The sequence below is a fragment of the Bufo bufo genome, chromosome 1 (genome assembly GCF_905171765.1).
Source record: "Bufo bufo chromosome 1, aBufBuf1.1, whole genome shotgun sequence".
Lineage (NCBI taxonomy): Eukaryota > Metazoa > Chordata > Amphibia > Anura > Bufonidae > Bufo > Bufo bufo.
Genome location: NC_053389.1, coordinates 49,967,679 through 49,980,143, shown reverse-complemented (window position 1 = coordinate 49,980,143; position 12,465 = coordinate 49,967,679). Strand labels below are relative to the sequence as shown.

At 46.1% G+C, this 12,465-nt stretch overlaps 1 protein-coding gene and 1 long non-coding RNA gene across 4 annotated transcripts; one reads left to right on the top strand and one right to left on the bottom strand.

Moving 5' to 3' along the window:
- Positions 1 to 7,292: 7,292 nt before the first annotated feature.
- On the bottom strand, positions 7,293 to 9,414 carry CPLANE2 (ciliogenesis and planar polarity effector 2). Of its 2 annotated transcripts, XM_040423217.1 has the most exons (5): positions 9,064 to 9,405; positions 8,424 to 8,576; positions 8,018 to 8,142; positions 7,775 to 7,911; positions 7,293 to 7,641 (listed from the first exon to the last, which is right to left on the bottom strand). In XM_040423217.1, exons 1-5 carry the CDS (start codon positions 9,179 to 9,181, stop codon positions 7,371 to 7,373), a joined length of 804 nt encoding a protein of 267 aa, XP_040279151.1. In that variant the 5' UTR covers positions 9,182 to 9,405; the 3' UTR covers positions 7,293 to 7,370. The 2 variants fall into 2 exon arrangements, with proteins under 2 accessions (XP_040279151.1, XP_040279159.1); XM_040423225.1 differs by lacking the exon at positions 8,424 to 8,576 and having other exon boundaries at positions 9,064 to 9,414.
- Positions 9,415 to 9,719: 305 nt separating this feature from the next.
- LOC120994572 lies at positions 9,720 to 10,652 on the top strand. Of its 2 annotated transcripts, XR_005777434.1 has the most exons (5): positions 9,933 to 10,035; positions 10,067 to 10,101; positions 10,230 to 10,264; positions 10,296 to 10,462; positions 10,635 to 10,652. It is a non-coding gene; the product is annotated as an uncharacterized LOC120994572 (long non-coding RNA). The 2 variants fall into 2 exon arrangements; XR_005777435.1 differs by lacking the exons at positions 10,230 to 10,264; positions 10,296 to 10,462; positions 10,635 to 10,652 and adding exons at positions 9,720 to 9,773; positions 9,805 to 9,839; positions 10,133 to 10,161 and having other exon boundaries at positions 9,871 to 10,101.
- The last annotated feature ends 1,813 nt before the right edge of the window (positions 10,653 to 12,465 follow it).

The following is a 12,465-nucleotide window of genomic DNA, read 5'->3' as shown; positions in this document are numbered from 1 at the left end:
AAAATAACGGAAACCAAAAGGAACGCTGTCCGATTTAATCTGTCCTAATATAGTTGAATGGAGAATAAATAATGGAAAACAGCATTCCGCCTGATTTCTGTTATTTTGAACTGAAAAAAAGTCCTGCAGGCACCTGAGGTCTAATTAGTAGTGCAGCTCTCGAACGCAGCTGGCCACACCCTGAACAGCTCGCGACCACGCTGTGTGGTCATGCCCTTAGGCCTCTTGCACACGACCGTTTTGTTCCCATTGCCGTATTGCGGCCCGCATACGGCGGGTCCGCAATACACGGGCACCGGCCTGTGTGCACACCGCATCACGGATGCGGACCCATTCACTTGAATGGGTCCACAATCACGGAGATGCGGAACGGAAGCACGGATCGGAAACCCAACGGAAGCACTACGGAGTGCTTACATGGTGTTTCTGGCCGTGCCTCCGCACCGCAACAAAAATCGAACTTGCTGTATTTTTTTTGCGGTGCGGACGGATCACGAACCCATTCAAGTTGACCGCAGATTGCTGTCCCCAATGCACGGAATGGACCCACAACGGCTGTGTGCAAGAGGTCTTATAATGGCATAACACAGGAGGATATCCAGGATCTGTATGACCGCACCATGCCAGAGTGGCCGCCTGTATCGCAGCAAGGGGAGATGCCACCCAGTATTAATGGGACCTCATCGTACACCCTGCTGCAGAACCCAAAATAAAGGGGGCACCGCCTTGGTTATGTGGTCATTGACCGAGCACCACGAGCAGGTTATACTTTGTCAGTCTCAGCTCAATCTCATTAAAGGGGTTATCCCATGATTATTGTACAAAATGAAAATCAGACATCATATAGTACATGACAATCTCTTTCTTTCTCTTCATGACCCCTAACAAAGCTAGAACCAGCCCTGTACCTCGCATGGATCCAGAGATCTTCCCTTTCACTGCTCCGATTGCTCTGCTAGATTTATATGAAACTGGAGCTCTTTCCTTATCACCACTCAGGAGGCAGTGAGGATGAAACCGAGCATGTGCGACCATCTCAGTAAACCGGACAGAGAAATAAGAAAAAGAACAAACAGCAGGTGGCACTATACAGATAGATTTCAGTGAATAACTCGGTGTCTATATACTGCACAGTACCACTTCTCCTGTATACTGGGTGTAATTCTCAGTATCTGCTCTTATTCTGTATATATGGACACTGCACAGTACCACTTCTCCTGTATACTGGGTGTAATTCTCAGTATCTGCTCTTATTCTGTATATATGGACACAATTCTAACATTTTTGGCTCTATCCACCACCACAATGGATTTGAAATGAAACAAACAAGATGTGCTTCACCTGCAGACTGTCAGCTTTAATTTGAGGGTATTTACATCCAAATCAGGTGAACGGTGCAGGAATTACAACAGTTTGCATATGTGCCTCCCACCTTTTAAGAGACCAAAAGTAATTGGACAGAATAATAATCATAAATCAAACTTTCACTTCTTAATACTTTGTTTCAAATCCTTTGCAGTCAATTACAGCCTGAAGTCTGGAACACATAGACATCACCAGACGCTGGGTTTCATCCCTGGTGATGCTCTGCCAGGCCTCTACTGCAACTGTCTTCAGTTCCTGCTTGTTCTTGGGGCATTTTCCCTTCAGTTTTGTCTTCACCAAGTAAAATGCATGCTCAATCGGATTCAGGTCAGGGGATTGACTTGGCCATTGCAGAATATTCCACTACTTTCCCTTAAAAAACTCTTTGGTTGCTTTTGCAGTATGCTTTGGGTCATTGTCCATCTGCACTGTGAAGCGCCGTCCAATGAGTTCTGAAGCATTTGGCTGAATATGAGCAGATAATATTGCCCGAAACACTTCAGAATTCATCCTGCTGCTTTTCTCAGTAGTCACATCATCAATAAATACAAGAGAACCAGTTCCATCGGCAGCCATACATGCCCACACCATGACACTACCACCACCATGCTTCACTGATGAGGTGGTATGCTTAGGATCATGAGCAGTTCCTTTCCTTCTCCATACTCTTCTCTTCCCATCACTCTGGTACAAGTTGATCTTGGTCTCATCTGTCCATAGGATGTTCTACCAGAACTGTCAAGGCTTTTTTTAGATGTTGTTTGGCAAACTCTAATCTGGCCTTCCTGTTTTTGAGGCTCACCAATGGTTTACATCTTGTGGTGAACCCTCTGTATTCACTCTGGTGAAGTCTTCTCTTGATTGTTGACTTTGACACACATACACCTACCTCCTGGAGAGTGTTCTTTTTAAGAATGTTCCAAACAGTTGTTTTGGCCACGCCTAATGTTTTTGCTATCTCTCTGATGGGTTTGTTGTGTTTTTTCAGCCTAATGATGGCTTGCTTCACTGATAGTGACAGCTCTTTGGATCTCATCTTGAGAGTTGACAGCAACAGATTCCAAATGCAGATAGCAGACTGGAAATGAACTCTGGACCTTTTATCTGCTCATTGTAATTGGGATAATGAGGGAATAACACACACCTGGCCATGGAACAGCTGAGCAGCCAATTGTCCCATTACTTTTGGCCCCTTAACAAGTGGGAGGCACATATGCAAACTGTTGTAATTCCTGCACCGTTCACCTGATTTGGATGTAAATACCCTCAAATTAAAGCTGACCGTCTGCAGTTAGAGCACATCTTGTTCGTTTCATTTCAAATCCATTGTGGTGGTGTATAGATCCAAAAATGTTAGAATTGTGTCGATGTCCCAATATTTATGGACCTGACTGTATGTACACTGCACAGTACCACTTCTCCTGTCCTGTATACTGGGTGTAATCCTCAGTATCTGCTCTTATTCTGTATATATGGACACTGCACAGTACCACCTCTGTATACTGGGTGTAATCCTCAGTATCTGCTCTTATTCTGTATATATGGACACTGCACAGTACCACTTCTCTCCTGTCCTGTATACTGGATGTAATCCTCAGTATCTGCTCTTATTCTGTATATATGGACACTGCACAGTACCACTTCTCCTGTCCTGTATACTGGGTGTAATCCTCAGTATCTCTTCTTATTCTGTATATATATATACACTGCACAGTACCACTTCTCTCCTGTCCTGTATACTGGGTGTTATCCTCAGTATCTGCTCTTATTCTGTATATCTGGGTGTAATCCTCAGTATCTGCTCTTATTCTGTATATATGGACACTGCACAGTACCACTTCTCCTGTCCTGTGTACTGGGTGTAATCCTCAGTATCTGCTCCTATTCTGTATATATATATACACTGCACAGTACTACTTCTCCGGTCCTGTATGTTTGTTGTCAGGCTGTGTGTGACACACTTACCCATATATAGATTTATAACATATATTATTATTGTTGTGTGCACATTCCTGGCTGGATGTCTGAGATGTGATGTCACCTGACAGATGAGGTATACGGTAATCACTCTGCATATAATGGGACGCTTAATGTTGTTGTCTGTGCTGCTCGGCCTGATACAGAACTCTCCCTGGACCCTGAGTCACCCCATAAATGGCTGAATCACATGCGATATGATTGCTGGGACACATCACAGGGAGAGGTCGAGTAGTAATACTGTATATATCATTATTTCACACATGTCACAGTAGCTGAAGGCACGTTCCAAAAAAATATCTGAATATTTACAGCAGCACAGAGTATTTCTGGATGATGATGTCAGGAAGGGTATTGTTTATTGATGACACCAGGTCAAAGCAGCGCAGATCTCCTCACCCACATATGTCCGGATGCCTGTCATATATCGCATTTACAATGTGGGTCACAGGAAGGGTTAATGATGTGTTACTGACAATATGTCACCCAAGAGGGATGCAGGAGGAATGCTGAGGCGAAGAAATGAGATCCCATAATCCCTTACTCTGCAGTTCTTTACTACCTGGCACATGCAACTCCACTCATCCTGAGCCCCTGGTTCATGAAGAAAATGCTAAATTGACAGTGAAGACTGACACTAAGAAGTAGTCAAGAAGATCTCTACTGAATGCAGATTCGCGCGACTTCGCTGTGTGTGGAAAGCTTCTGGACGCAGTAATGGAAGTTGGGATCCGCTAGGTTTTTATATACAATGATTTAAAGAATATGATTCTGTGATTCTGAATACGATGACAGAACTGGAGTCTGAAGGGCAGGTCCATAAAAATGGTGGGGAGGGGGTGAGAACAGAACAAGCTGAGGCCGGTATCTGGGCGGGGGTTCGTTAACCTCAAGATATCTGAGCCTCCTAATCTCCCCAGATGCGGCTCAGTTTTATGGCAGATTTATGTTTAGCGCTCGGGATAGAGAGGAGGATGTAAAGACTGCCACAAATCTTATGATGGAGGGCGGCAGGCGGACCCGTGTTTTATAAAAAGACGCATAGTTTCGTCTGGGTGTCATTTATACCTGTGGGGTAGGGCAAGGCGATGGCACGAGAGAGAAAACAATGGAGGGTGGCAAAGAAAATCCAACTCAGCTGCCCCAAACCGCCTGATGGCGCCAACAGATATAAAATTGTCACCCCAGCCCTAGTGCAAGTAGAGGGTCTCCGATCAGCCATGACAGTGTGAGGAGACCCTTCACCCCAGTGCTGGTCCCAGAGAGCCCTCACCCCAGTGCTGGTCCCAGAGAGCCCTCACCCCAGTGCTGGCCCCAGAGAGCCCTCACCCCAGTGCTGGCCCCAGAGAGCCCTCACCCCAGTGCTGGCCCCAGAGAGCCCTCACCCCAGTGCTGGCCCCAGAGAGCCCTCACCCCAGTGCTGGCCCCAGAGAGCCCTCACCCCAGTGCTGGCCCCAGAGAGCCCTCACCCCAGTGCTGGCCCCAGAGAGCCCTCACCCCAGTGCTGGCCCCAGAGAGCCCTCACCCCAGTGCTGGCCCCAGAGAGCCCTCACCCCAGTGCTGGCCCCAGAGAGCCCTCACCCCAGTGCTGGCCCCAGAGAGCCCTCACCCCAGTGCTGGCCCCAGAGAGCCCTCACCCCAGTGCTGGTCCCAGAGAGCCCTCACCCCAGTGCTTGTCCCAGTGCACATGTTGAAATAATGATTAGGTAGCAGAAAATGACCACAAGGGGATAAGGGATGCAAATGAGCTCTTAACAAGCTCCGCCTCAAATGCTACTCGATGTGAGGCAGTCATCCTAGAAGACAGTTGTTTCAGGGTGATTGCCCCTCATCAGTGCAGAGCAGTTATTACCGGGTGAGAAGCCTAGGTCAGGATTTGGGGGTTACTATTCTCTCGTTGGGGAGAGCACCTTAATCGGCATGAGGAGACTTATAGGCCATACATGCTCCTCTGGATTTCTGGGAAGAAAGGGATGCAAATGAGCTCTTAGCAAGCTCCGCCTCTTATGCCACCAGATGTGAGGAAGCTATCCTACAAGTCAATGTACGACCCTTTAAATAAGCCTTGAGACATGACTTGGATAATAAATAAGCCAGCACCTCATCTGCAGACAGCTGTTTCGGGGGTGACTGCCCCTCATCAGTGCAGAGAGTACCGGCTTAACTGGATGAGAGGCCTAGGTGAGGATTTCAGAGATACTATCTCTCCTTACGGAGAGAGCCTTAATCAGTGTGCGGAGACTTGTAGGTCATACATGCTCCCTGAAACAGCTGTCTGCAGATGAGATGCTGACTTATTTATTATCCAAGTCATGTCTCAAGGCCTATTTAATGGGTCGTACATTGACATCTTGTGACATTAAAGGAAGATCTTGCTAAGAGCTCATTTCCATCCACTTCTTCACAGTATTCCAGAGGATCACGTATGGCCTATAAGTCTCCTCATACTGATTAAGACGCTCTTTGTAAGGAGAGCTAGTACCCCACAAGGGGATATTCACAATAGGGATCGACCGAAGTACCGATATTATCGGCCAATATTAAGGATTTTGCACATTATTGGTATCGGCATCTAACCTTGCCGATATGCCGATAATGCGTATAAAGCGAATACTAGTGAGCGCTTACATTATGGAAGCGCTCACTAGTATGCATCGGGTGCCGGAAGCAGGGAAGAAGCGCAGCAAGCGCTTCCGATACTCACCCTCCCTGGTCTTCTTTGATGGGGCACGCGCTGCACTGTCCTGACCCCGTACAGCGTCAGGACGTAGTGCGCGCACTATGACCTGACGCTGCACGTTGTCAGGTGACAGTGCACCGCGGGCCGGAGAAGGCAGGGGAGTGAGACTCCGGACCCGGAGATTAAGAGCCGCGGCGCAGGAGAGGTGAGTAGTTTTTATTTTATTCATCTGAGGTCTAATAGGGGTTAATAAAGTCAGTGAGGAGGGGGGATGGTGTGGAAATTGGCATTTGGCACTAGTATATTATAAATGTAAATTATAAATTGACTACAAACTAAGGGCTTTATTAATTTATAATATACTAGTGCCAAATGCAAATTTCCACACCTCAGTGACTACCAACTAATATAAAATCAATTATAATATATAAAATATCGGTATAAATTATCGGCTATCGGCCTGAAAGTTCACTGATTATCTGTATCGACTCTAAAAAATCTATATCGGTCGATCTCTAATTCACAAGCAGCGGATTTTTAAGACTGAAAATCAGCTCCAATTCGTATAAATCTGCCAGGTGTGAATTCACCACAAGATGGAGCAAGAAATGGAGGCGACATAAAGAAGCAAAGTGCTTCTGGGAATTTATATTGAGGACCTTTCCTCTGGATCGATGGGGACCAACGCCGATCAGTTGTTAGAAGAGGCGGCCTCTTCCTAGGCCGTATGACGTCACTGCACATCGGTCGCTGCAGCTCAGCCCCAGTCAGGTCAATCGGTCTGACCTGTGCTTGGAAAGCTTTCGGGGGCCCACAGCCTTCACCAACGCTCCATTGATTGCAGAGGTCTCTGAAACTGCTGATTAGCTGGGGTGCCGGCACCCGGATCCCAGCCGATGTGATAATGATGGCCTATCCTGGGAACAGGTCATCATTACGAATTCCTGGATAACCCCTTCAAGGGGGACACTACCTGAATGTTTATTGTAAACAGGTGCAGGGCAGGAGACTGGGACGCACGCCAATTCCAAAATCAAGGCAGTAAAGCTCTGAGGCTTCTGACACGGACAAGTCCTTGTCATGTGGAGACCGTAAAATCAATGGGGTCAGGGGCGGCGTACATTGCTGCAGAGTGTATGGACCGAGGTGATATCAGCCACTGCGACTACCTGGCACCGCGTCACACGTCAGAAGACGCACTCAGGTGAGAGCGAGGAACCCAGCCAGGTAAATATTCTCTACATTATCAGACAATAATAATTCTCAAGAATACGTAAAATAAATGAATCTATTAAATACCAATAAATTAATGATAGGTCATCTTGCAGGGGTCACATGACCTGGGCGATCATGACCGCTGGTCACTAGTCTCCTCCTGTGATCTACACTCTCCGATGTCAACCAGTCCGGCAGTGATTTGGTCTCTGTGCCAAAGGACCTCAGCCAACCCGTTCAGCACCGGAGCAGCATCCGCCAGTTCTGCCCCTCCGTCCAGGCTGCGACCATCACTGAGCCGTGGACCGTTGACGCTCCTCACCCGCATGACTGGCAGCTGCCACGTCTGCTGGAAGTCCCTGATGTCCTGCTCTGTGACGTCTGTGTGCATGAACTGGTCCAATCTGGTGGTGGGTTAAGGAATGAACTGGATCGATGCCCTCCGGATAGGTCCCTAAAGGGGAAGCAATAAATATACACACCCACTGGCGAGAATGAATTATGTCTGTGCCCGCACCTGATTCTGTCCAAGGATACTTGGTGCCAATCACCACGCGTGCCGCGTTCTCTTCTTGGTTCATGGTCCGGGATATCAGGGCTGGTACATCCTCGAATGAGGAGCGATCAGTGAAGGAGAAGAGGAAGAGGATGGCATCGGCTTTTTCCTTACAGGCCTGTGGAGACAGAATTCACATCATCCAAATGCCAGCGCAGGAGCAGAACCCAATCATCTCCTAATCAGTCATTTCCAAAGACTCAACCAGCATGGACGGTACCTACAGGCAAAATGTGATCAAACTTCTTCAGCGCCGACTCCCCACAATCCCAGAACTGGAAGGCGAAAATAATGGGGCGGTCACTGTCCCTGGGGCGCACCGGCCAAAACACGCAGGACGTCTGGATTCCTGAGTGGAGAGAAAATAACTGACAGTTTATAATATTCCTGTTCTCCCCACCACAATGCACTGATACACAGCAACCAGGTGAACGAGCTATGCTGCGGTATAAAGCATGGTGGCAGTAGCCTAAGCCTCTGGTGAGTCAGGGGAGGAGACGGATATCACTCTCCAAAGGACACCAGCTGAACTAGAGTCACCAAGTACTGATAAAGACGGAGAATCTCCTATCTGACGGGGGGTCTATAATCCAGTATTATCAGTCACCTTCTGCATCCTCTGGACCTCACCTGTGGTTTCATGGTGCATGGTGGGCACCTCCAAGCCGCACAGTTTAGCGATAAGGGACGTCTTTCCTACACCGCTTTTACCACAGACAAAGACTTTGTAGCTGGCAAGATCTGCGGGAAGCTGTGGGGGGAGAGCCGGCCTTTCGAGCAGCCCTGTGGAGGGTACGGGACAGTACAGCAAAATGAGGGTCACTAAATGCAGCCATAATATAATATATGAGAGATGTAATATCAGATGGACCAGAAGAGGGCAGTATAGCTATACTAGACCTGAGGTATAATTTTACACAGACCAGCAGAGGGCAGTGTCGCTACATTAGACCTGAGGTGTAATATCACACAGACCAGCAGAGGGCAGTATAGCTATACTAGACCTGAGGTATAATTTCACACAGACCAGCAGAGGGCAGTGTGGCTACACTAGACCTGAGGTGTAATATCACACAGACAAGCAGAGGGCAGTGTAGCTATACTAGACCTGAGGTATAATTTCACACAGACCAGCAGAGGGCAGTGTAGCTACACTAGACCTGAGGTGTAATATCACACACACACCAGCAGATGGCAGTGTGGCTACATTAGACCGGAGACGGAGAGTAATATCAGATAAACCAGCAAGAAGGCGGTGTTCTTGATTTACCGAACGTCCTCCTCTTCTTCTTACGCAGGATGCAGGTGAGATAGTCCCGGCCGTCACTTGACTGCAGCCAGTCCGGTATGATCAGTGTCCCCGGTCTGGGGACAGGGACCGAATACATAGCCGATCGAACATCCGGAAACCGACTGCAACCAGGGAACTGTCGCAGCGTCCTGACGTCAAGGGTGCATCAGATCACGTGATTGTGGAGAACCGTCCAGTTAATCATGTGACGCACAGGTGGTCATGGCCGCCACCCCGATTTATTAAGACGTCTTTGTGTTTAATACTGATGTGCGCGAGACCTGTACACAGCGTATGAGGTGCATGTATGTGACCTGTATATAGTGTGTATGAGGTGTATATATAACCTGTACAGTGTATGAGGTGTATATATGTGACCTGTATATAGTGTGTATGAGATGTATATATAACCTGTGCATAGTGTGAGGTGTATATATGTGACCTGTATATAGTGTGTATGAGATGTATATATAACCTGTGCATAGTGTGAGGTGTATATATGTGACCTGTATATAGTGTGTATGAGGTGTATATATAAACTGTACACAGTGTATGAGGTGCATGTATGTGACCTGTATATAGTGTGTCTGAGGTGTATATATAACCTGTACACAGCGTATGAGGTGTATATATAACCTGTACACAGCGTATGAGGTGCATGTATGTGACCTGTATATAGTGTGTATGAGGTGTATATATAAACTGTACACAGTGTGTGAGGTGCATGTATGTGACCTGTATATAGTGTGTATGAGGTGTATATATAACCTGTACACAGCGTATGAGGTGCATGTATGTGACCTGTATATAGTGTGTATGAGGTGTATATATAAACTGTACACAGTGTATGAGGTGCATGTATGTGACCTGTATATAGTGTGTCTGAGGTGTATATATAACCTGTACAGTGTGTGAGGTGCATGTATGTGACCTGTATATAGTGTGTATGAGGTGTATATATAACCTGTACACAGTGTGTGAGGTGCATGTATGTGACCTGTATATAGTGTGTATGAGGTGTATATATAAACTGTACACAGTGTATGAGGTGCATGTATGTGACCTGTATATAGTGTGTCTGAGGTGTATATATAACCTGTACACAGCGTATGAGGTGTATATATAACCTGTACACAGCGTATGAGGTGCATGTATGTGACCTGTATATAGTGTGTATGAGGTGTATATATAAACTGTACACAGTGTGTGAGGTGCATGTATGTGACCTGTATATAGTGTGTATGAGGTGTATATATAACCTGTACACAGTGTGTGAGGTGCATGTATGTGACCTGTATATAGTGTGTATGAGGTGTATATATAACCTGTACACAGCGTATGAGGTGCATGTATGTGACCTGTATATAGTGTGTATGAGGTGTATATATAACCTGTACAGTGTATGAGGTGCATTATGTGACCTGTACACAGTGTGTGAGGTGCATTATGTGACCTGTATATAGTGTGTATATATAACCTGTGCATAGTGTGAGGTGCATGTATGTGATCTGTATATAGGGTGTATATATAACCTGTGCAGTGTCTATGAGGTGCATGTATGTGACCTGTATATAGGGTGTATATATAACCTGTGCATCGCGTATGAGGTGCATGTATGTGACCTGTACACAGCGTATGAGGTGCATGTATGTGACCTGTACACAGCATATGAGGTGCATGTATGTGACCTGTATATAGCGTCTGAGGTGCATGTATGTGACCTGTATATAGGGTGCATATATAACCTGTGTATAGCGTATGAGGTGCATGTATGTGACCTTTATATAGGGTGTATATATAACCTGTGCATAGTGTGAGGTGCATGTATGTGACCTGTATATAGGGTGCATATATAACCTGTGTATAGCGTATGAGGTGCATGTATGTGACCTGTATATAGGGTGTATATATAACCTGTGCATAGCGTATGAGGTGCATGTATGTGACCTGTACACAGCGTATGAGGTGCATGTATAACCTGTACATAGTGTGTATGAGATGTACAATATATAACCTGTACACAGTGTATGAGGTGCATGTATATGAACCTGTATATAGCGTCTATGAGGTGTATATATAACCTGTAGAGGTGTATATATAACCTGTACACAGTGTATGAGGTGCATGTATATGAACCTGTATATAGCGTCTATGAGGTGTATATATAACCTGTAGAGGTGTATATATAACCTGTACACAGTGTATGAGGTGTATATATAACCTGTACACAGTGTATGAGGTGTATATATAACCTGTACACAGTGTATAAGGTGTATATATAACCTGTACACAGTGTATGAGGTGCATGTATATGAACCTGTATATAGCGTCTGAGGTGTATATATAACCTGTAGTGTATGAGGTGTGTATATATAACCTGTACATGGTGTATATATGTGACCTGTATATAGTGTGTATGAGATGTGTATATATAACCTGCACACAGCGTATGAGGTGCATGTATGTATCTGACCTGTGCATATGTATAACGTGCATGTGACCTGATCTGTATATACGTATAACCACGTGCATGTGGCCTGTATAGTGTATATGATGTGCAAATATGTGACCTGTGTATACGTATGACATCCATGTATGTATCTGACCTGTATACAGGGTCTATGTTGTGTACATTTCCCATCTTTCGGTTGCTTTGCTGCCATCAAGTTGTAAATGAGTTCATTTTTTAATGACCTGGTAGAATGTCTGACTTTCAGCACCGGATATGAGTTCTATGATCTCCTGTGAATAAATCTGGATCTATGAGATTTACAAATCACTGCCTGGTTTTATTTACATTTTACACAAAAACCAACTTTTCTGGCATTGGGATTGTATGTGCAGTATGTCACCTGTATACAGTCTACGTACGGATGGGTGTATGTATGTGACCTGTATACGGTCTCTACGTATGGATGGGTGTAGGCACGTGACCTGTATACGGTCTCTACGTACGGATGGGTGTATGTATGTGACCTGTATACGGTCTCTACGTACGGATGGGTGTAGGCACATGACCTGTATAGTCTCTACATACGGGATGGGTGTAGGCACGTGACCTGTATACGGTCTCTACGTACGGATGGGTGTAGGCACATGACCTGTATACGGTCTCTACGTACGGATGGGTGTAGGCACATGACCTGTATACAGTCTATGTATGGATGGGTGTAGGCACGTGACCTGTATACGGTCTCTACGTACGGATGGGTGTAGGCACGTGACCTGTATATAGTCTACGTATGGATGGGTGTAGGCACGTGACCTGTATACGGTCTCTACGTACGGATGGGTGTAGGCACGTGACCTGTATACAGTCTATGTATGGATGGGTGTAGGCACGTGACCTGTATACGGTCTCTACGTACGGATGGGTGTAGG

Bases quoted from the DNA above. Each gene is read 5' to 3' on its own strand.
- CPLANE2 (XM_040423217.1), bottom strand. From the start codon at position 9,181: ATGTATTCGGTCCCTGTCCCCAGACCGGGGACACTGATCATACCGGAC. The intron at 7,912-8,017 runs GTAGGTACCGTC...CTGTCTCCACAG, and splicing joins AGTTTGATCACATTTTGCCT to GCCTGTAAGGAAAAAGCCGA. The intron at 7,642-7,774 runs GTATCCTTGGAC...ACCCACCACCAG, and splicing joins CGCGTGGTGATTGGCACCAA to ATTGGACCAGTTCATGCACA.